General features: G+C 39.3%; 1 protein-coding gene across 2 annotated transcripts in view; it reads right to left on the reverse strand.

The window, feature by feature from the left end:
* The window catches only part of LOC119426975 (collagen alpha-1(XII) chain), a 52,308-nt gene extending 32,622 nt beyond the window's left edge, over positions 1–19,686 (reverse strand). Inside the window, exons 1-17 of one of the 2 annotated variants that reach the window (XM_037694547.1) lie at positions 19,524–19,686; positions 18,550–18,656; positions 15,433–15,549; positions 15,213–15,356; positions 13,079–13,132; positions 11,687–11,950; positions 11,426–11,590; positions 11,029–11,202; positions 10,644–10,934; positions 9,952–10,554; positions 8,740–9,018; positions 8,387–8,662; positions 8,029–8,301; positions 3,487–3,756; positions 2,144–2,410; positions 1,818–2,010; positions 1,593–1,717 (exon numbers count right to left, since the gene is read on the reverse strand). In XM_037694547.1, coding sequence (XP_037550475.1) covers positions 1,593–1,717; positions 1,818–2,010; positions 2,144–2,410; positions 3,487–3,756; positions 8,029–8,301; positions 8,387–8,662; positions 8,740–9,018; positions 9,952–10,554; positions 10,644–10,934; positions 11,029–11,202; positions 11,426–11,590; positions 11,687–11,950; positions 13,079–13,132; positions 15,213–15,356; positions 15,433–15,549; positions 18,550–18,619 — 3,565 coding nt within the window. In that variant the 5' untranslated portion in view covers positions 18,620–18,656; positions 19,524–19,686. The remainder of the gene's footprint in view (positions 1–1,592; positions 1,718–1,817; positions 2,011–2,143; positions 2,411–3,486; positions 3,757–8,028; positions 8,302–8,386; positions 8,663–8,739; positions 9,019–9,951; positions 10,555–10,643; positions 10,935–11,028; positions 11,203–11,425; positions 11,591–11,686; positions 11,951–13,078; positions 13,133–15,212; positions 15,357–15,432; positions 15,550–18,549; positions 18,657–19,523) is intronic. The other variant, XM_037694548.1, reaches the window with a different exon arrangement.
* Between the last annotated feature and the right edge of the window lie 4,716 nt (positions 19,687–24,402).

Here is a 24,402-nt window from a genome sequence, read left to right on the forward strand (position 1 = left end):
TGGTCAAATTATCTTCTTTCCTGCAGCGTGTTGAAAGAATTTCTGTCACAGTTGTGCTTCCAGATCCACAAAGGAGTTCCACAGGAAGATTGTGCCTTTCATGGCCCGTCAGATATCAAAGGTCTCCACTGGAGAGACTAACTCCAAGGTAATATTTACATCCTGTTTGTCAAACACAAACATGATGACAAGGAAGACGTCCAGTCCTCTGTACCTGAAGGAGAGCTGCAGGTGTGCTGCCTTGACGGGCAGATGTTGCACTAACTGTTGCTGCAACTAAAAACAGATTACAGTACATTTGATTTACAGATGAGTTAGCTCATAAAAATACTCATACTTGCAGAGATACATTTGCCAACATAAAGTATTTCCAACAGATTAATCTAGTATTGATACACAGCCAAAATAGCAAGTCAATAAGATTAATTACTTCACCGTTTTAGATTGCATTAACTTTAAAAAAAAATATGAAACTTCAGCAATATTTAAACATGCACAATAACTTTCTACCTGCCTTTTATTATTATTATATTTATTTGTCATCATTCATTTTGTATTCAGTCAAAGCTTGCAAAAGTAAAAGTTTTTTCTCCAAACAGTAAATTATAAACATGAGTGAGCCGAGTGAGGGACGAGCAAAGTAATTTCTCACCGTTTGGAGCAAATAAAACGTAGCTTTGCATAAACTAACCGGTGATTTGTGGCTTTGCTTTTCTAAACTATGACAGTGAAATGTTGAGCCGCTCGCCTGAAAGCAGAACTCGCTGGAGCTGTGGCTTGTTGCGCAACAAACATACAAAAAGATGTTTTACAGGAAATCGTGTTTGCTGTCAACATTTTGACCAGGATGGTTAAAATGTTCAATGTTCTCCTCTGCCAAGTAGAACCAACTCGTAGTTTCTCTAAGTGTGAGGCTGTGATCGCCAAAATAAATGGTCATGCATGAATAGAAGTGACTCTCCCTGCAAGAACTAAGCTGCAGGCAGCAGGTGATAAAATGAGAGGTATTCTCTCCTGTCTTCATTTCATTCTGCAGCGCAGCAATCTGTCTCCTTATTAGGAGCAAACAGTCAAACTGACCTTTAAAGTTCCTTCCAACAAACACATTTTTCCTCCTCTCACATTCATTATCTATGCACCGTGTTCCGATACACCGGGTAATAAAGCATTTTAAACCTGCAAACAAATTGTCCCTGCATGGCTTGTATTTATAGAGCCTCCATATGGACTGGAAAAAAAGTTAAAACCCCTTAAAGACACCAGGATGAAAACAGGAAAAGGGCAAACATATGGAACTGCCATTACAGCCGTTAATGCGCGAGGCTTAGCTTTGAAGAAAGAACGTTTTTTTGTCTTTTATAGGATGTACGTTTAGAGTATTTTCCTGAACGCAAATTTACAGTGTGACACAGACTCATGTTTGACTGATGCTGCTGAGAGAACAAACCCAAAACTCTACTTTACAGATGATTACAGACATAAAAACAGAAACATAAAACTGCTCAGTTTTAAATTCCAACATATAATTTGGTTGTTTTGTAGTTCAATTCACATGGGATTGCATTTTAAGCTAAAATCTTAAGCAACTTTACTTTGTTCTGTGATAAATGGACCATCAGGATCATCAGAGTAAGTGGTGTTCTCCTCCCCAGCCAGCGGCATACTCTCTCCTCCTTCAAACATACCGAACACGCTCACTGTGTATTTGGTACCAGCTCTGTAGAACCAAAGGAGAAAGAGATTGTCTTTTGTGTTCATTCCACAAAAAAATACAGTGAACTGAAATGACTGAAAAGGAAAAAGAGCTTAAGACGCACCTGAGCTCCTCCAGCACTATGGTGTTGTCATACTGACTGACCATGAGTTCTCTCAGGTCCACATCATCCTCAGCAGGGTGGAAAGTGACTTTGTAGCCCTTAACATCACCGGGGGCTGGGTCCCAGGTAACTCTGAAACTAGTTTTTGTTGGTTCTGAAGTCTGAAGGTTCCTTGGACCTTTGAAAGGCGACACTGAAGTGGACAGAAATGCAGACACCATACGTTAGCTGGTACGCTTTAAGCATGTTATGTGAAGGAGCTTTTTTCCAAAACTGGCAACAGAAGAAGCAACATTTGTGATGAGGGGACTGGTAAACCAACGTACGTGTCGTTCCTTCTCCTTGCCTTGCTTTGCCTTCTCCGGAACGGTACACCGGCACAACCGAGATGTCGTAGGTTGTGAGTGGACTAAGGCGTCTTAGCACTGTAGAGGTGGTCCCTCCGGGTACTTTGGCTGCTAGCTGCCGTCCTCCTGACTGTGGTTTGTAAGTGACGCGGTAGTTGACTACGTTTCCAGGGGCAGGCTGCCATGCTACCTTCATGCTCTTCTCTGTCTCTTCTGATACAACGATGGCTCTTCCAGAGGCTGAGACTGCAAAGAAAGAAAGAAAACTTCAGATATGATGATTTTCAGATGGACTTCTGTGCTAAATATGTGCTAAAACACCCATGTTTCTAATATACCGTTGGAAATATAAGCAGCATGGATTTCCTCCTTTAAGTAAACTAAACAGATCTGAACACCTCAGGGTTGGTTCCATATGTGTGTGAATGTGGATCTACTTAAATACTTTAAATTTCCAGAAATATACATCAAAGGTCACATTTTCAGGACTGATCATGTTTAGATTATAGCTATAGAAGCACAGCTTTAGATAACTTTAGCAAACCTGTAATGTAGCTCTTACATTTTCCATCTTGGGTTCATAAAACCATTTTTTAGAGATGGAAAAGCAAGTCTAAAAAATGAAAGATTTTGAAATGAGCTGAGGACAATTTTTTTTAAGAATGCTCCACTTCAGAAGTAGGACTTTTACAAAGGGAAAAAACGAAGCACATCCAAGTTTGCCATGTGGCGCAGCCTGATGAGACCTGTGATTTATATCAAGCAGAGGAAAAGAAAGCAACAGATAGACGTGCAATGTCAAAGAACGAGAATATTTGAGATGACAAAGCTGTTTGTATTTGGTGTGTATACCACATTTCTAGCTGGAAAGATTTAATAAACACTAAAGATTGGAAATTTATTTGGTTACATTCCATTTCACCAAGTGGTTGATAAATCCCTCCACAATGGTGCAAGTTTCCATTCAATGTGCTTCCCATCCAAGCATGAGTATAGTCTGACAAGGAGAGAGGCCAGTTTCTGATCTCCTGTGAAAACTACGCACATGTGCCTTGGACATTACATCACTTCTACTTTTTATATGTATTTATATTTGAACAGTTTTTTTTATGTGCATGCGAGCCATTCATAATCTTTAAACACCAACAAGTGGCATTATTTTAAAATGCCAACAAGGATTATTTCCTCAAGAAACGCCAAAATGTACTTGAAAAGCTTTAGATTTGCTGTTTGTAGCACAAAGTGAGTGACATTTATATGTTACGTATGGAAGAAAATAAAAAAATTACCAAAATGAAAAAAGAGGGTTTATAATAACTTACTATCTGTGGTTTCCTCTCCAATCAATGGCTGTCCTTCTCCGTGACCATAGATGGCGTACACAGACACTTGATAAAGTGTCTCTGGAGTGAGGCCATCCAGAACAGTGTCTGTGGTGTCCCCTTGTATTGTCTTTTCTCCAGCCTCATCACTGAACAGAGACTTCCAGGTGATCCGGTACTGGCGAACATTACCCGGGGCCGCAGTCCAAGACGCTCCAAAACTGGTGTCTGTGACGTCACTGGTCACCAAGTCTCTGGGTGAGCCGAGCTCTGTGGATAAATAAAACCAACAGTGTAAGACAATGAAAGAACACAGAGACACATTTAGACATAAAGAAAACTGATATCATGTTGTTTATTTTTTGAGACATATCCAAAATTTTTCTTATTTTGATATATTTCAGTGTGTAACAGCGTAAAACAGATGTACTGTATGTATTAATCTATAAAATACTTCTGTCTTGTCTAAGTGGTGCCAATTTTTAACAAAGACTTATGTGGATCAAAGAAAGTGAGCAAGATGCAAAAAGAGCAAGAGAATTAGCTCTAGCAATAAACCACTGCCGCTCACTCATCTGTCTCCACTTCAACCCCTCGGGATCTGTCTGTGCAACTTGATTTTCAGCAAGCCTCCTGGAAAAAGCTCTGCAAAACCCATCGCAAATCATAGACCCTCTCCCAGCACAACGCGAGTTTCCAATGGAGCAGAGGAAACCAGATCTGCAAAGTGCGTTTTCTACACTTGCAGATGTCGAGCTTCCCCACTTTTCTTTCCACTCACTTTTCCTGGGGGAATTATTGTGAAAGATGGCATACAAAGAAATGAAGGGGATGGAATTTAATGGTTGTGTTTTGTGACGGACAGGCAGCAGATGCTAGGCTTAGAGGGAAAGCCAGTGTTGAGGTGGGCTCTCCAGCCTAGATGCCCTAATAGAGCTGGATGGTTTACAGGAAGATGGACACAGATCCTAACACACAACCTCATGAACTCCAAACCTCTAACCTAATTAAACACGTAAAGAATGTCCTGAAGCATTAATATGGATCAATGAGATGCACAATTATTCAGAGATCTCACAAGGCAACCATTGTTCCTGTCATTCATCCAGTGAGTTTTCTGAAATGTCTATTCTGCTCTGAAACTGGTCTCAAGAAGAAAAAGCTTGCAGCAGCAAATCTGCTCCTTGAAAGCAAAGGCCATTTTTCAAGTGCAATGAAGAGTTCCAGGTTTTGGAGAACCAAGAAAGCAGAGCAGCCTGCTCACACAACTATCCAGATCGTCCCATGCTGAGGAGAAAGAGGTGGATGAACTTGACTGACTTTTCCAGCTGTGTGGGTGAAGCACAGGTGAAAAGATCACAAGGTAACGACTTCTGCAGACAGTGGCTCACTTTTCAGACGAACCAAAGAGAAGGCGCCCCTCCAAAAGAAGCAAAGCAAGAAACACATGGCACGCAGTCCGGCTAAAAGTTTACAGCCAAGCAATAAATATTTGGTCTTTTTTTGTCAGTTTTCCAATTGTGTTTAGTTACAAAAATACGTTTACATGTTGCATGATTATTTACAGCTATAATTACAACAGAGAAAGGATTACAGCCACCTCTTTGTAGGAGCCCACACTCCATCATCCTGTATCAAGGCAAGAGACTCTTAAAATAAGATCTGAGATTCCAGCTGTTTGTACGTCTGCAGAAAACCACATATGTCACAATAAATATCCTCTTCTGCAGGGATTACATAAGCTTCACATCTGCAGCCAAAAATGTCTCAACTAAATGAGAGTCGAGGGGAAAAAAGACATCAAACCTCAGCATATCGTGGCAAGGTCCTAATGGTTTAAAAGGCTGCATTGTATCTTTCACAAAAGGTTTTTTTGTTTCTTTACAACTTCAAAATTACTCCTGGGAAATATCACCAAGCCACCTCAGCACTGGCACCCATGTTCAAACGTTATTTCTCTTGGTTGCTTTTCTACATACACATGAGCTGAACACATGAAGTTCACAGTGTCTGCCAGCAAAAACTTCTTATACCACACAGGATCTTTATAATCTTCGTAGAAAACCAATCTGACAATACCACCAACAAAGTCTAATATGACTGAAAGTCATTGATTAAAGACAAAAACATAAATGATGAACTCTTTCACAGCATATTTGAGAACTTGGACAGGTAAGTATAATCACTTGGCAAAGTGGGTACAACTTAGGAACATATGACTCTTTTTATTTGGGACAACTTCAGGTATTGTATTGCACATCTTAAAGAACCATTTTTTTCCACTCATCCTGATGTTTTGTCTATGCCTGCCCTTTGCACCACTTTCCAGGAAGACGAGCAGACAGTTCTCCTTGAGACAAAACAGACAGCACACCCACAACTCAATTTAATCTTAGGCAACACCTTCCACCTGCTGACTCAAGCTCCCCGCTCTAAAGTAAATCATTTCACCATGTTTGTGTATAATATCCAGATTTGGTTGGTGCATTTGAGCCCTCCAAGTCATTTCAGGATGTTTCTGTCTTCCTCAAGGCTTCTGTGTTGGCTAGCACCTCTTGCGAGTCATAAGGGAGCTCTTTGTGCAAAAAACCCACTTTCTTCCAGTTTTTGCCTACACGGACTTCACAAAGTGGGAAACTCAAAATGAATGGCATCGAGCACAATCAGATTACTGTTGTGGCCAGACGACTTTGCAGCTTTAGATGGTTAAAAAAAAAAAAAGTGCTTTGTCATTGAGGCTTTTTCCTGAGTGGGTGTGTGTCTGATGACAGTTCAGATCTGACCTATTCTGTAATCAAAACTAGACCCTTTAATCAGTTTGGGGAAGACAAAAACGGAAGTAAGCTAAGAAAATGCCCTTTCTTGCAACAAAGTATTGTATGTATTATTAAAATAGGCAAAGATTAGCTTTAAATGTAAAATACATATATATTAATTTGAAGAGGAAAATGCATTCATCTCTCCATGAGCTGAGCAGATGTCCTATTATTTGTTAATTAGAACTGTGTGGTCTCTAATACATATTAAATTTAAACATGTTTAGCACCAAGTACCTAATTACTCCTTGCTTTCTGGAAGGGAAACAAAATTGTTAAAGACAAAATACTGTTTTATATTTTCGTACGAGAAAGGGCCCAAGCTGCTTTCAGACCGGAGTCCAATTTAATCTGAACAAACTGTGGGTATAATTAAAGACAGCCGCAGGACTGTTTCCATCTCAGCATTTAAAACGATAAATGAAACACAGTCCAACATGTTCCTATTATTGCAAAGTCAGTATCTGATCTTTAAGCACCCAAAGAAGGAAGACATAACTGAAAACAGACAATCCTGATTTCCTCTTTGCCCTTTGAGTTGAGCCAAAACAATAATCCAGTTTGCAATACCATGGCATTGATTACAAAGCAAAGCAAATTATTTTATTCTGCAACCAAATTAAAAGACTAACATTTATCCCAAAACGTCATAGTCGAGTTAGCTCCCTAGTTCTTGAACTTTGGAAAATGAAACTGGCAAAAAGGGATATTCTTCTCTGCCAAACAAAGTGTCTTTGTTCTTGACTTCTCAGACCTTGCCCCTCCTTAGCGCTCTGTCTCCAACTTTCTTTCCTGTGGTGTGATACTACAACAAACTTCCTGCTCTGTGTGAGATGAACAGAAGACAAGGCCACCTTTAGCTGTGCACTCTGCAACACAACCCACAGCTGGCCTGCAGCTGCTGATCGTTGAGTTTAGTCGTATAGACTGGGTTTAAATGAAGGAAATCAGCAGCGATTACTTACATCAAAAGAAAAAAATAATATGAGATGAGAAAATATTTAATTACATACTTGTAATTAAATAAATCATACACCCAGTACAGACTAAGATAGCAAAGTGTTAACAAATAGGCATAAAGCCTGCTCCAAGCTGTTCCATATGTTTTGAAAGTTTACAAGCATTTTGTTTCCAGTTTCCATCTCCCTGCCATCATGGGCAGCCTAAACCCACCATCGCTTCCAACAGAATTACTTCATGTGCCACGTTCGCTCTTCTTTTCACAAACCACAACCCTGACAATATAACAAACATGCAAAATGAAAGTGCAACTCTTCAATTATAATGAAGAACAACAGATGATACGGTCTTGGAGCACCCAAACGAAAGAGATAATTTTAAACTGAGCTAGATTCAAAGAAGTACCTTCTTACTAACTCTACTGATACAGAGCAAAAACACTGGTAATTAAACCATTCATAGCAGTTGTCCTCCAATAGGAAAGTTGGGGGTTTGATTCCACCAGAAGTCACATGCTGAAGTGTCCCTGTGCAAGACACTGAACCCCTCATTACCTCCGATGTGTATCCCATTGGTATGATAAAGCACTGGTTAGTCTTTGTAAATATATAGTAGAGTGCTGTATGAATGGGTAAATGAGGGCACAGGTTGTGATGTAAAGTGTTTTGAGTATCTTGATAAGATAGAAAGGCACTTTATAAGTACAGTCCATGTACCATTTAGCCAGCTTTAAAAGTTTCAAATTAGCAATGTGACTTGTTCTTACCTTCTAAAGTGGTCCCTGTACCCAGAAGAGGATCCCCCAGGCCACTTGCATAGCGTGCAGTAACAAACAGTTCATATTCAGTGGCTGGTTGGAGGTTCTTCAGCACAGCCTGGGTGGTATCTCCTTTCACAGATATCTCCTTCCTCTCACCTCCCTTTGCAGGCTTAAAGGCAATGCGGTACTGTTGGACATTCCCTGGAGCAGGTTGCCATGCCAGTTTCATTGTAGAAATTGTTTCATCAAAGACACGAAGGTCACGAGGAGCGCCACGAACTGAAAGGAAAACAAAACTGGATAAGAAAACTATATTCATTAGTCGCTTCTTCTTTTTTTTTTGAACAGTAGTCTGCAGACTCACCTTCCTTGGTGGTACCATCCACCTGCATCTCGTCTCCAATGCCAGTTGAATATTCAGCAGAGACAGACACACGGTAGGTGGTGATTGGGAACAACTCCTGGAGAACTATGGTAGTTTCTGGTCCAAGAGTTTGAGCCTCCAATATTTCTCCTGTACCGCTGAGTGGAACATAGGACAGGCGGTATCTGATCACCGGACCAGGAGCAGCCTGCCATGACACCCTGAAACTGTTTGTCGTCTCCTCTGTGACTCGTAGATTCCGTACCGTGCCTTGCTCTGAAAGAAAAATATAAAATAAATGTCAAATTCTTTTCTTTCACTGTTTTTACGTCCAATCAAAGCAAAACTCTTACCTTCAAGAGTGGTCTCTTCACCGGTCAAAGAGAAACTGTCTCCTTTGTCATACTGAGAAAAGACGTTGACTTCATAGGTGGTGATGGGATACAGGTTGGGAAGAATGGATGTGGGGGTATCACCAGGCACAATCAGGGAAATGTAGTCTCCAGAGACATCTTCAGCCTTGCGGAAACGCACCAAGTAAGACAAAACAGCAGCAGGGGGTGGGGTCCAGGTAGCACGGAAACTTCGGGAAGTGATCTCTGAGAACCGCAAGTCAGAGGGAGGAAGCAGATCTGCAAAAGTAAAATGATTTTTTGAGAATTTCTGTCAATGAAAGAAAGCTTAAAGACAAAAATCATGCCAGATTCAATAACAAGTATAGTGTAACAAGGGAGGGCATTTTGTCACTCTTTCAAATAACCCGTGACACCGTTTTTCCTCCAACCTGCAATGGTGTTGGAAATAAAAAGAACAGCTATAAATATGACCATTTATTGCATTTAAACAAAAACATTATGCCAAATAGTGCAATAGATCTTGTTATGCGTACGGTGGATATGGTGCAAGTATATAGTGCGTGGAGTTTAATGGTGGGACTGGGATCCAAACTTTTTTTAAGTGCTGTCCTTAGAGAAAGAACTCCAACTTGAAAAGTTAGAGCTTCCTCAACAGCTTCAAGGAATAACTCCACCATGGCTGCTTGGTCCATAAAAAGTGTTAAAAACCTGCATTAGCGAACTCTTTGAACTTCAGTCTGATTGTATCATTAGCAGCTCACATAGTACTGTACAGTTTATATTAATGAACATGTTGCTAAAGTCTTAAAATGCATGAAACATGGCATATTTTTGTTGTGTTTAACTAGTATTGCTAATAAAGTCTACCCTGGCCATGGAGCACAAGAATTAGAAAATCCTACTTGTTTTTTGACTTGCAGCTAGATCTCAGATGAGTTGCAAATGATACAGATCCCAGATCTGAGATCTGACTTTTGAGGAAAATGGAACTCATCACTATTTTGTTTAGCTTTTTCTTAACATTTCTAATTCTTTGCTACTGCACTTATTCTTTGCCATCTGGAAAACACAGATTATTTGATGGGTAATACATCTTTGGATGAACCCTCATAAATCCTTAAGCACATTTTAGTCATTCTCTAAAAATAAAAAAACAGATGCTGAGAAGTTAAAAAATAAAAAAAAACACTGAGGCATTTGTCTACGTACTTCTTTTTTTGATTTTCAGCAGCTCCTGTTCAATCCTCAGACAGATGGACTGAGTCAGCTCCTTGGAAATCCTCTGGAAGGCGTCAAAGTCCTCCACCTCATAGACGTGAGTTTCCACTGGTGTATTAGCAATGGCCTCCAATTCTGACCTCACCGCATCCTTCACACCAACGGCAAAAATCTCCACATCAGTATTCCTCAACTTGGTGGCAGCATCCTTGAAGGAGTCTGATGACTTTCCATCTGTGATCAGGACCATGATGCGGGGGACGTTGTCTCTGGCTCCTCGGGAGCTGACAAAGATCCTCTCCCTGACGTAGGTCATTGCTTTGCCAGTATTAGTGGAACCGCCTCGGTAAGGGAAGGTTTGCACTGCTCTGACAACCGCATTAATGTCATGATGAGTGTTGAGGGCGAACTCAGTGTGTGGATCACGACTGTACTGGACCAAGCTAATCTGGATTTTGTTGGGTCCGATGTCAAAGGAATTGACCAGAACCTCAAGGAAGGCACGGACTTTAGCAAAGTTGTTTAATCCAATACTGTATGAGCCGTCGACCAGTAGGACCACATCAGCCTGCACATCCACCCCCAGAGAGCACTCTTAAGAAAGACAAGAAACCACTGATTACTAAACAAAATGGCACGACTGTGAATGAGAGAGACAATCCATAAACAACAAGTCTTATTACCTGTTAAAACCTTGACTGGTTGGGTCTTTGCCAGATCCAGAATGGGTTCGCTTGGTGTCAGACCTTTGAGGGCGTACAAGGTGATCTCATACTCAGTCTCAGGAGAAAGGTCCCGAACATTGATGGATGTCTGTGTGGGTCCTATGTACAGCTCTTGGCGCTTCATTCCAGGTACCATGGGATTAAGGGTGAGCTTGTAGCCTGTGATTTCACCAATGGAAGGATCCCATGTCACCCTCATTGATTTTGATGCAATTTCTGTGACTTGTAAGTTATAAGCTGGCTCCACCACTGGGAAGGAAAACAAAACAATTGACAACCATTATCCAAAAGAAATAACACAAAAAGTATAGAACCTGCACAGATTAAATAAAACATGACTTACTTTCTTCCCCACTGACCAGGGAGCTGAGCTGCTCATCAACACCAGAGCAAACTTCAGTGATGATCTTTTTCTGGACCTCTTGGATCAGGTCAAAGTTGGGCACATTGTACACATGTTTGCTATGAGGGGTGGATGCAATTTCCCTGAGCTCATCCTCATCTGCTCCTTTGATACCTGCATGGAAACATGTATGACACCAGTAACTCATGTGTTCCTCCTGCAGCTTTGGAACAGCACGTCAGTCAGAAAAAATGCAAAACTATTTTAGTTTTCTGAGGCAAATATGAATCAAGACGAACAACCAATGGAAAACTGAAACGTTTCCAAGAACAGGAAGACATTCACGTAGCAGTGCACCATTTCACAGAACACTAAATAAAAATAAAAAAAAACATACCTAGGACAAAAATTTCCACTCCAATGTTCCTAAGCTTTTGAGCATGCCCCTCCACTGCATCCTGGGATTTTCCATCGGTGATGATCATGGCGACTTTTGGAAAACTTTTCCTTGATCCACCAGCCTCAGTGAAGATGTTTTTTATCAGATAATCTATGGCATCACCTTTAAAAAACAAGGTTACATGTATTTCATTCATATTTTACATTTTTGCTTCAACGTATCTTGTTTGATTTTATCTCATACCGATGAGCACCATACCAGTCATTGTGTTCCCTCCTTTGTACGGCAGTGAGTTGATGGCTTGGAGCAGGTCTCCTCTCCTGGTGTAACGGGTGAGGGGGAACTCTGTGCGGGTGTCGGTGCTGTACTGGACCACAGCCACTCGGGTCTTGTCTGCTCCAATGTCAAAGGCCCCTGCCATGGCGCTAATGAAACTACGGATGTGTTTGAAGTTTTCTCTGCCCACGCTCCAAGAGCCGTCCACCAGAAAAACTAAATCTGCTATTGCACTGACAGAACACTCTGTGAGAAATAAAAAGGTACAGTAGAATTTTTTTTTTGATTTCCATTCAAGGGAGAAACGTTTAGTTTTTATGTACCAAGTTTTGATTGATCTGGATCAGTAAAAGTTCACTTTACTGATAAATAGCGACTATGAGAAAAGTCAAAGAGCAGAAAACCAAATATTTTGTTCCTCACAGTAAATCAGCTCCAAATCCAAATAAATTGCCAATGACTTCACGTTTGAACGATTTGTCACGCTGACTCATTTGTTTGTGGATGTCTAATTTAAATCAACCCTTGGATGAGTAAGATTCGTCCAGACATCAAAGTAAAAACCAGCCGGTGCCAAACGGTGGAGCTGCTTTGGTTTTCCCAGCAGATGGAAGCTGAATGTGGCTCCACAGACTAAATATTTAGCAGAGGTTCCACCAGCAATGCTCATGTTTCAGTTTCAAACAACCACAGATAAATTAAATTTTCTGCAACATTTGAGATTAATCTTTTCTAAATAAACCAGTAAGGGTTACTTTTAACCCTCATTCTCTTTGGTCTCATTTGATTCAATTCCATTCCTTCTTTCTCTGAAAGGACATTTTTGAGTCAGTTTAATACATTTAGCATGCATGACTATAACTTGGCATTGTAGTTAATGTTTCTGTGGTTGGCATTACTTTTCTGCACCCCTTTAGTCCTTCACTCAAAGCAAATAAGCTACTTCCTCATAAGGCAATGGTTCCCAACAGTGGCCCTTGAGGAACACCAACCTGCATGTTTTAGTTGTTTCTCTGTTTTAACACACCTGATTCAGTGATTTATTTACTTCAAGTTCAGCAGAATCACCCATTCATTCAAATCAGGTGTGTTGGAGCAGAGAAGCAACTAAACCATGCAGGATGGTGTTCCTCAAGGACCAGGGTTGGGAACTCCTTTTTCTGGACGAACCCCTTGGTTTGAATTAAATTAACCGATGTGTACCTTCCCAAAGTGTCAGAAACCTGTATGTTTACCCAGCAGCAGCCGCACGTCAAACTAACCATTATAATGACAATGAAAAAGGGAAACAATGCATCTAATGGTTCTGGAGAGGCGAGTAGTGGGTCTGGTTCTGCTCATTTTTTTGGTTGACACCACAGTAAACATACTTACTGATTGCATCTGACTGCGGCCTCCTGACTCGTCCACTGGTGTTACTCGACTGGACTGAAACAAAGAAAAAACACTGGGTGACTCGCCTGACTGTGTTCTTTTTCACAGAATGGAGTAAAGTCAAAAAAATTCAACACATCATAAAAGCCAGTCCGCCGGATCAAAACCGCATTCATAAGCTGTGAAACGGGAACAACTGGAGACGGTAAACAGATGTTATTTTGTTCTACTTTCCAACCTTTTCTGCAGCTAGATGGAAACGGCATCGTTTCACTTTTTCCATATTTCTGAGCTTTGTGGAAAAACAAAAAGGCTTTTAATTTCTAAAGTTGTATTTCTATTAATTTACCAGCAATGTTTACAAAGAAACTTCTGACTGCAAAGAAGTTATCTTACGAAACTACCTAACTAAGCATGTAATAAGCACAAATTAACATCCTCATAAAGCAGTTTTTAAAGCCACAACATCTGTCAAGACAAGTGATCCATCAATGTTTTTGATTAGATTTTTTTGGTATGTCTATCATCTTTAATTTAAAAATTACTAAATACACATAATTCACTAATGAAAGTCTACAACTTAATTTGTAATAAATGAGCAAAATGAGTAGAGTCGTATTTTGTTGCCAACAGTTACGACTCGTTTGTTTACATTCGAACAATGACTTTGTAAAGTGTCTGCACGAGACAGATGTTGAGTGAGTAAAATAATCCCCGGATGTTAAATAATGGAATCAGAGGCATCATGTCGACAGTGAAAACATGATGTTCTTCTCTCTTCTTCAGAAAAGAAACAGCAATGAAAAGCCGTGAGGACGAGAGTCGACAGAAGTAGAGTCATTTTGGAGGAGGAGCATTAAAGCAAATGTTACAGCTAAGATCAAATGCTAAATAGCTGTACAAACATATTCTAAACTCTTTAATAAACAATCATAACTGATTGCCCAGTTTAGTTGTAAACTACTCCTGGTGAGTTCAAGTTACATGGATTATGTAGAAATTGTTAGCAGCATAAACTTTCATATATATGTATGTATATATCAAAAACATTGAAAAGTTGCATAATTTGACTGCTATTATGACTTTAAAAATACATACATACATGAATGGGCAGTTTCTTTATAATCTCCTTCCAATATGCCAGACTTTCTTCTAGTGTTTAAAATTGTGTTAATCAAAAGTTTTTATGACAGTTTTTTTAGCCTTTTTTTTTTTACTCATATTCAATCCAGTCCTTGAACAAGACACTAACATTATATTGTGTAATGTGTGGAAAGCAGAGTGGGCAAAGTGAGGACAAAAAGCATAAATTAGATGTACTGGGAAAAAAGGAAGAAATCCAGTAAAGTTCTGACAAAAGGCCTGAGAAAAAGAGAGAAAGAGAGAGAGAGATGGATGGATGGATGGATGGATGGATGGATGGATGGATGGATGGATGGATGGATGGATGGATGGATGGATAGATGGATAGATAGATAGATAGATAGATAGATAGATAGATAGATAGATAGATAGATAGATAGATAGATAGATAGATAGATAGATAGATAGATAGATAGATAGATAGATAGATAGATAGATAGATAGATAGATAGATAGATAGATAGATAGATAGATAGATAGATAGATAGATAGATGGGATTAGAGGCCAAGGTGTGCAGTCCTTCAGCTGATTATCAGCCGAATGACAAGTTTTCAGCTAATAACTCTTCAGGAATCACAGTAATGCTAAAATGCTTTTTTATGTGTCAAACTCTATCTCTGGCATTTTTCAGACATTGCATTGAAGAAATGGGAACATTTTTTTTGTTTGTTTTTATGACAGGCTAAACAAAAAGAAAAGATGCAAATTAATTTAGTTTTTTGGTTATGAGTCACTACAACATCGGTTCATCTCTTGAGTTTGAGTGAACTCAGAGATAAGTGGCCTAACGTCAAACACTATAAAGGACTGACAATGAGAGGAAAAGTAGCCAAAGTTAAAAAGAAACTCTTCAGAAAACCTTGGAGGTTTATGTGCTTTCAAAGAAAATCTGAAGAAATAGTCGAGTTTTGTTCAGTTGTTCTCCTTAAAGTTGTTGTATCGACTATTAGAGCAGGAACAACCCTTCACAAATAAATCACATGTACGTACTTGTCAGTTGTCCATAGATAGGGATGCTCTCCTCTGATCCATCATAGGAGTTTATGGTCACTGTGTAGTCCAAGTCAGGAGTCAGGTTGGCGATGGAGGTTGTTGTTGTGTCTGCACTCAGGGTAAAATCTCTGGCTGGTTCATCTGGAAAAGAAAATCGTGAACTTACAAGAACGTTGTAGAGCTTTACGTATTAAACGAGTACCGGCTTCATGCTTACCTGCATCTGATACAACTTGTATTCTGAAGCCCTCTATCGTTACCGAGGGTCTTATCCATGACATTTCCACTGTGTTTTCATTTAGTATTTTAAATTTCAAATCTGAGGGTGGTTCCACTGCAAGCAAAAGACAAGACGCTGTTAAATCCCACCTCAGGTGTGCGGCGTGTATGAAAGGAGGTACAGTCAAATGTATTCCAGCTTTCACGTGAATCCCAACTACAAACGCTTCATGACTGAAGCACACATTGTTCGTTGTTGGGGGCAGGCACACGGAACTGACATTAACATGTGAGACGGACAGGTACAGAACATGGAACAACAATAAAAATATAAATGTAAAGAAGGAAGCCATTTTTGTGTGTTTTCGGAGGAAAATGGCGCTTGTTTGAGTTGCCCAGCCGGGACGGCCTGCAACTCAAGCACTGGCAAACACATCATGTGCACAACTCCACATAAAATCTACCAAAGTGAGTGAACAATACAACACATGCTAAGTGCAGTCATTACATGGCATGCCTCGACCACAAACTGAACGTCTTTTATGACAAGGTTGAGCTCAGTGTTACAAAAACAACAACGATGACATCATTCACGAGTTTATACAACGGGATAGACTGCCATACAGTTACTGAAGTAATTCTTGTCAGAGCGGAACACCATATGTTATATATACTTTGTATATAAACATATTTCAGAGACAAAAACAAGTGGTTTGTTGTTTATTGGGTTTGAACAAGTGAGAAACAAGCATCCACCTTTCAAAAGAATACACAATTCGTCGCAGGAGACTCTTGTGTACTTTTTCTCTTGCAGCGAAATGCTCGAGAAAACGTTTTCACATATTATGTGACAACAGAGACAGAGTGTACATGAGTACGAGGAGAAGGAAACGTGTGACGCGTGGTCACACCGAGCTGGGTCCATGGCAGCGTCATGCATCGTGTACATGAGAAAGTTGTTTTTAACTCAACAACTTTGGACGAGTGGGACAGTGAGGAGGTTTCCATGTACAAGTCGGGACCACACAGACAGAGATGACAAACGTATTTTAGAATGATATTCTCTTTTTTTAATTATTATTTCTAACCATCTGAAAGGAAATCACTCGTTAGTCTGAGCGCGTCCATGTTTAGTACGAGTTTGCATGCGTTAAAAAAAAAAAACACATCGGATAAACTGAAAGCTATCAGAATCTGTGAGTTAGGCTACTTTTTACCATTTAATGTGTAGTTTTGAGATGATTCATTCAGCGTTAATCATTTTTTAATATATTTAATGGAAAACGTGCACACAAAAACAATACATTACCATGCTTTATTTCTTGTTTAAATGTCTTAAGAAGTGCAAGACCTGGGCTCTAAATGATCCATATTGGTGTTGTGATGCAAAGATGCTAGAAAAATGAACATGCACTACACGGTTGGATGATTAATACATGTTAATAACAGAATATCATTGTAAAATACACTATGAGGAGAAGGCCATAGCTTGGGACACAATGAATGCACAGGCAGATGACAAACAGGGGCCTGCCGAGTACGTAAAATCATGAATAAACTTTGGATTGGAGGATCACCAACCTGGTGCTTCAACTCAAGGAGTCCCGATGGACAGGGTTCGCCCTGATTTCTTCATCGCCAGCATCAAATGGGGGTATGTGTTGTAGGAGGGAGGGTGTGTGTGCAGCGAATGGAGGGTTGTACATTTCCAGGAAGTTGTTCAAAGTGGGCGCACCACTCTCCAGTCACTTCCACATGTATTCTCGGAGAAACGGTTATCATAATTTCTTACAGCTGCTTTGACCATGTGTGCTTCTGGTTTTTAAAACGGAAAATTCTTGAGGAACAAATGTGGTTTGGTTGAAATAATCTTTGCTGTGTTGTTTAGGCTTTGTGGTTGCTCTTCTTGTTTGAGCATCGGGCCTCTCAGTTCCTAATAAGAAACCCCTCTGGCTCCCGGGGGCCCAGAGTCTGGCTACTGTGGCATTACCTCAGCCTCCGTTCAGTCAAGCCGTCAGCGGTCCTGACCTGAGCAGAGACCAGGAGGAGGAGGAAAGAACACCAACTCGTCCCAAAGAGGCAGGGACGGATGCCAAAGTAACTCCGCAACATGTGCTGACGTTAAACATCAGTGCAGATTAACTTTCCATATGTTCTGCAACTCAGCGTTTCTGTGGACGGCCACAGAAAAAAAAAGAAAAAGCCTCAGAATGGCTCTTTGTCTTTGCGCTGTCGGAGGATTCATTTGCTCCTCTCCTATTTCATCTTTCCATTCTGTTAGTGGAGATATCCGAGGGGAGACAAGAGACGGAGTGGGGAGGGGAGAGTTTCCATACTATTAATCTATACTTGCTATTGGACCGAACTGTTTGCAATAAGGGATCAATAAGTCGTGCGATGACTAAAATACTCCAACTGCATCGTGATTTTTAACCTTCCATGACTAAAACAGTCGTGTTGAAGCTCTAAACTGGAGTCCAGGAGTAAAAAGTACCTTTTAATTCATCTCAAATTCTCTGCTCTTTTATTCTTTGTTCTAAAAGCTTGCGTTTTAAATGATTTAACGTTTATGATTTTCATGTTCCTGCTAGAGGCATAGAAATAAATTAATATCATCGTAACAAACGTGCCGTGGCTTAATTGCCAAGGATTTTGGGGCCTTTTGCTCCATTTTGCTTTGGGATACGTGCAGCCATAAAACTTTGAAAAAAGCAGCAACCTTGTTCCAGCATTTATTGGGAAACTCATAAAAAAAAGTTTTTAGCCGTAGTCTTGAAGAGCTCTTGCAGTTACGTGAGAAACTAACTTTCATTTGCGTTGTGTCTCGGATAAAATTGCATATTCGTTACAAGAAACCTAGATCTGGATTCAAATGGAAGTTTGCAGCAGCACAGAGGGAGATAAAAGCAGTAAGTCATCAAGGATTCACTCACATCATGAAATCACAGCAACTTTTATTCAGTTTATCATGAACAGATCATTTTTCTGACATTAGAGCTAAACCCTGGAGCATTTAAAACCAGCGGAGAGCAAAAAATAAAAGGAGAAAAGAAGAGATGAAGGGCCAGAGTAGGACAGTTATGTAAAAGGAGAGAGTCCAGGTGGTTTCGTTTACCTTGAGCTTCTATGGAGGACAGCAGGGCTGCGAGGAGGGCAGCCGTGGCCAGAGACAGCCTTATCTTCATGTTTCACCCTGAAGGATCAGCAGCGCATCAATCAAACCTGGAGACGGAGGAAGGAGGCTGAGCTGCGGATTGCTGTGTGGTGTGCTTGAAAACCAAACGGACAGCATCATAAACTGATCCGACAAATTGCTTCACAGCTTTCTTTGGAGTTAGGAGAGCATTGCACGATCAAAGACAATGGGGCCACACCTGGCTGCCATCGCTTCACACCCATACCCCGAGGGGCAGAATCAGCACTGAATGACAGACTTTAATAATAGGCATTTTGAAAAAATAATTACTCAAACCCATTTGGATTTTTGTAAGATGGAAAACTGATTGCTTTCTGGCTGCTTTGATCACCTTGAGTGCAGATCTCTACATGCAGCTGTGGTTCTCACTTCTCTGAGCCCTGCAGGGATGTCTGCTTGTTCTTTTAGGAAAACCAAAATAAATAAAAAAAACTCAGTCTGAGCGTTGACTCACAACACATATTAAATAATTTGCATTTGGGATGGAAATAGCAGCCATTTCTGCTGAAAACTTGAGTTTGAGTTTAAAAGGAGAAATAGGTTTTTTTTTGTATTTGGTTATATTTTTGTTCAAAGCAAAAAGAACCACAGGCTCTGCACCCCGCCTGGTGCGCAAGTAACAACACTGCACATAAAAAAATATTTTTAAATCATTTAAAACAATTTTAAAATGAGCTGCGTTAAATGTGTAGTCCTTGTTTTAGGTTCATCTTTCTGCATTTTGGGTTTCGTTGAACATCTAAAATAAGCAACAGGTTTCTTTTACGAAGCAGCAAATAGACAAGATGAATTAAGTGTAAAGAATTGTCTTAGATCTTGTGCAAAATAAATCAATGTCATTTGTTTAAAAATGTCTGAGAGCCAATCGGTGAAGATAAAGGATGTGTACTCACCTGATAAGAGTCCCCTGGAAAAATAGAAGGGGCTTAATTTGAGGTCAGTCCTCCCTGAGAGTGAGCAGAGAAATGGCAGCAGCTTCTGATGGAGCCCTCTCTCCTCCGTCAGCCGTCTGGAGGCTCCACCAGCAGATGTCCAAGAAGGAAAAGCCTCTTTCTAAGTGGGAAGAGTCCTGTCAACCATCAGCTACTTAACATGGGGGGGCAGTTCCAAGTTCTCATTTTACCGTCAGATGGACTTCTTGCGAAAGTTCTGCCTCTGAGTTGATAGATTTCCCCCACTAAGACCCAGGCTTTGGAAATTAGATTTTTTTTTTTCCTCTGCATTCCTTTGGTCTGTCGATTTAATGTGTCTGTGGGCCAGTATGACTTCACAGCAGTTTTCCAGGTTGTGTGTGTGTGGGGGGGGGGGGGGGGGGGGGGGGTGTCTTTTATTTCATGCAGATTATAAACTCAGAGAGCAAATGAAAACTTTTATTTTTACGAGATTCCAAATTATTCCTAAAGAGACTAAAAGCTGAGTTTTTATTCTAACATTGTACTCAGTTAAAATGTGGAAAACTAATGGAAAAGTGTCTTTGTTCAGAGAGGCAGCACATCATCCATTCAACAGTGACGTCTCCTGACTCACAGGTTTGTTGCGCCCTCTAGTGTTCAATTTGAAGCATTGCTGCTTTTTCATTCAGCCTTTATTTATACAGCTTAGACTCATTGGACTCATTTTCAAGAGAGACCTGTTTCAGACAAACCACAGATAAGGTACACACAACAATAAACAGTCATAAAACGCATATTAAATAAATTTAAATAAAAGTAGTGATATATACACCTAATCCCTAATTGCTCCACGGGCGTTTACATAGCTGCCCACTGCTCCACCTGGGTGTATCCCAGGTGCAATGGGTTAAATACAGAGAACCAATTTCACCATTGTCTGGGAACATACAATGATGACAAGACATAGCACTTATTTTATCTTATAAAACAAAATAAAATCAAACTACATTATGAAACGAGGTAAAATATTAAAAACAGGAACAGGTCTGCGTTGATTTTTACATTGAACTTAACAGTTGTTTGAAATCCCTTAGAAAGATCAAAGTTGACATCTTCAGATCTTTTTGTACTGTGTTCCAGGTTACAAGAGCACCTGTATGAGGTGCGGTGAGCAAAAGAAAGAAAAGCCTTTTTTTGCCCAGTTCAGTTCGCACTGAGGGGACGCTGCAGGTAATTATGTCTAGAGAGTGCACTGCAACTGCATTGATGACGTGACATATGGAGACATATGAAGGCAGCAGACCAAGGAGTGATTTCAAGATGAAAATGTACCAGTGTGAGAGTCTGCGTGAAGTTAATGATGACCAACTGAATACAGGGTGCAGTGATGGTTATAGTAGTTACAGCCAGTTATGAATCTTAGTGCACCGTGATAGACAGTGTCCAACATCTGCAAGGTACAGGCAGGAGCATTCATGTAAATAATGTCACCGTAACCAATGGCCGGAAGAAAAGTAGCAGCCACAGGGCATTTCCTAGCATTTTGAGTTAGACAGGATATTTTTCTAAAAAAAGAAACCAAATTGCAATTTCAGTTTCTTTATGGTGACATGCGGCTTAAAAGAGAGATGCGTATTGACCAAGATACCCAAGTATTTGTAAGAATCCACAAACTCAATAAGCACATCATTCATAGATAATATAGGAGGAAGGACTGCTGGTACCAACTTCCTGTTTGAAAACAACATCCCTTTGGTTTTATCAGTATTTAGTACCAGTTTGAGACGGAACAAATCTGACTGGATGATGTCGAAAACAGACAGTAAAAGCTGGAAAACCTCATAGCGACTGTTCTAGCTCGACAATAAATAACAGTGTCGTCCGCATAGAAATGTAAGGATGCATCAGGAATGTTCTGACCTACATTACTTATGTAGATTGTAAAGAGAGTGCGTCCTAAGACTGAGCCTTGTGGTACACCATTATTGACAATTAAATACCTAGAAGTACCATTGTGTTGAACACATTGCTTTCGGCCTGAGAGATACAGCAATTAGAAAAACAACCGATAGTGTGGTCTGAGAAACCAATATCTGAGCTTATGATATAAGATGTCATGGTCTACAGTATAAGTATCAAGGTTCAAGGTTCTTTATTGTAATTTGCAGCACATGTCAATGGTAAATGTACTGTACTCATATGGTGCCTTTATCTTTATTAATCTATTTATCTTTATCTGAGTATCTTATCAAGATACTCAAAGCACTTCACACTTCAATCTGTGTCCTCATTTACCCATTCATACAGCACTCTACTCATAATCACTGCTTTATCACATTCATACGCCGATGGGAAACACATCGGAGGCAATGAGGGATTCAATGTCTGGCCCAGGGACACTTCGGCATGTGGCTGCTGGTGGAATCGAACCCCCCAACTCTTGAACTGGAGGACAACTGCTCTAACCACTCATCCACAGCCGCCATACATGTGGTACACGAGCTGGAACGAAATTGTGTACTCAAGGTCCCAGTTAAACCCAAAAATAGCAAAACTATAAAGTATAAAAAGAAACAGTATAGGATCTAAGATATACATTAAGATATACGCTAAACACGAATAATGTAAAATAATACAATATATTAAACAGCAGCATGAGTCTGTAGTGAGCAGATGGTATGAAACAGCAGCATAAAGGCAAAAGATCAGCAGCATGTATAATCAGCAGCACAGTGACATATCATATGATATCACATATAGTAATTAAAGTGGCACTACAGTGATTCTTTTTTTATTATTATTTTCCTTACAGTGATTATTCTGGTTATGGATTTATGAGTCTAACAGCTTCAGAGTATGTATTCACTTTTATGATTTATGAGAAAAAAATTACATATGCAACAAAAGTTTAGGTTTATATGGTGGTGAAATTTCACAATATATGTTTTTATTTGCAGTACATGAATGAAACAACCAAAGAATAAGGATTTTAAATATGAAATAGGTGCAACAAGCTTGAACTACAGATGACTTATATATGTATTTTTTAAATAGTCTAGCTCAACTGTTTCACAGTAAAAAAAAAATTGGACTTGATCTGTTTTTTCAGTTGTTTTTTATTCAAGAACATGATCGTGTTTTTAGATGATTGTTATTTTTATTAGATAAGCCACCTTACACTGACCTATGATTCATTCGGGTGTAAAAAGGACCCTAAAAGCAAGAAGTGGACCTGTTTTATGTTGATCGATAACCGAGAACAAAAGAAAAATCATTTATAATAACTATTGTTACCAGCAGCAAGTCACAGAAACACAAACGTATTTATATTTATTTAATTAACTTATTAAAAAAAAAAACTTAGCTAGACAAACAGAAAATAGTATTTTAGTATATTTATGAGATCACCGTGTCCAGAAGCATATCCCTCTTCTACAGAGACTTTTAGGGGAAAACTTTTTTTTGGTTAAGAATTAAAACCTGTAAGATATGAGTCTATTCTCCAACATACTCTGTTTTCTGGACCTCAAGCAACAACTAAAGGTGAATTACCATTTCCCAGTCATGTTATGGCATATGTTTTATATGATCCGTTTTCTTTCCCAACAGCATGTTTATAATTAAAGCGCTCTTCTCTGCTGGACCACAAATAAATCCTGCAACAAAGCAACTGCTTCCTCTGTGATTTATAAGCCGATGACGTCATGGCTCAAATAAAACTACAATCGTTTCTTGCACAATGCAATAACAATGATTTTAGAATATTTTGTAAACATAAGTCATTCAACTCCATAATTAAATTATGTCCCCAGAACTAGTAGAGTCACAACATGTCATACATACTTTAATGTATTTAAATGATCACGAATAAAATCAGCACTGAAATGTTTTGTCATTTACAAGCGGAAGATGAGCAAAAATAGTGAAAAATTACTCATGTCAGCTATCTTTAACAGCAACATTGTTTAAAAAAAACTAAATTAAAAGAATAAACATGTGTCAAACATGCTGAGATTATAAGAATTTAAAGCCACCTCCACCAATCAGAAACAAGTTTATATTTCCTTTCAGTTCGTCTGTGAGCTCTGAAGGTGATGATCCACCTGGAGAGCTGCTGAGAAAATAATAATTATTAAAAATGGCAACAAATGGTCCTTATACACAGATTTATACACAGTGAGGGTTTCAACAAGTTGACATTGAGCATTGATCGTGAACATTTCAGTTTCAGAGCCTGTAGGGAAAACAGTGACATCTGCTGGACACTAATGTGAACTGCAGCGGCACTAATGAGACGTTCACATTTTTGGGATGTTTTCTATTTCAGGTAAATTATATCCTCCAATTTTTAATTGTTTTGAAAGCACTTGTAAAAATACTTTATATAGAGCGAAAATATAAATAATTAAGTAAAGTAAAGTACTTTTTGTTGTTTATTTCTGGGAATATCTTGTCTTTGAAAGTCTACAAAAAATATCTATGACAATATTTTTAAATTCCTTAAAGCAGCCAGAAAATAATGAAAAAGTAACAGGAACACAAACTGTGTCAGAGTAGATGATCACCGAGAGGCTCCTATGATGAGGAAAAACATTGAAACTCGTGAAAACGTCTTCAGAAATGCTAATTATTGCTTTTATTATAATCAATTTGTTGGTCTGAATATTTGAATGACAGAAGCAATTTATATATATATATATATATATATATATATATTTTTTTTTTTTTTTTTTTTTTTTCCTGAAGACAAAATCAAACCAAACTAGAAGTAAATCCTCACCGCACTTAAAAAATATAAATTAAAAAAATTGTTACGCAGACAAAAACAATTACATTTTTTTTATTGACAATTATGCAAATTAAATAAAATTCCTGTTGA

The sequence above is a fragment of the Nematolebias whitei genome, chromosome 21, assembly GCF_014905685.2.
Source record: "Nematolebias whitei isolate Nwh7 chromosome 21, NemWhi1, whole genome shotgun sequence".
NCBI lineage: Eukaryota > Metazoa > Chordata > Actinopteri > Cyprinodontiformes > Rivulidae > Nematolebias > Nematolebias whitei.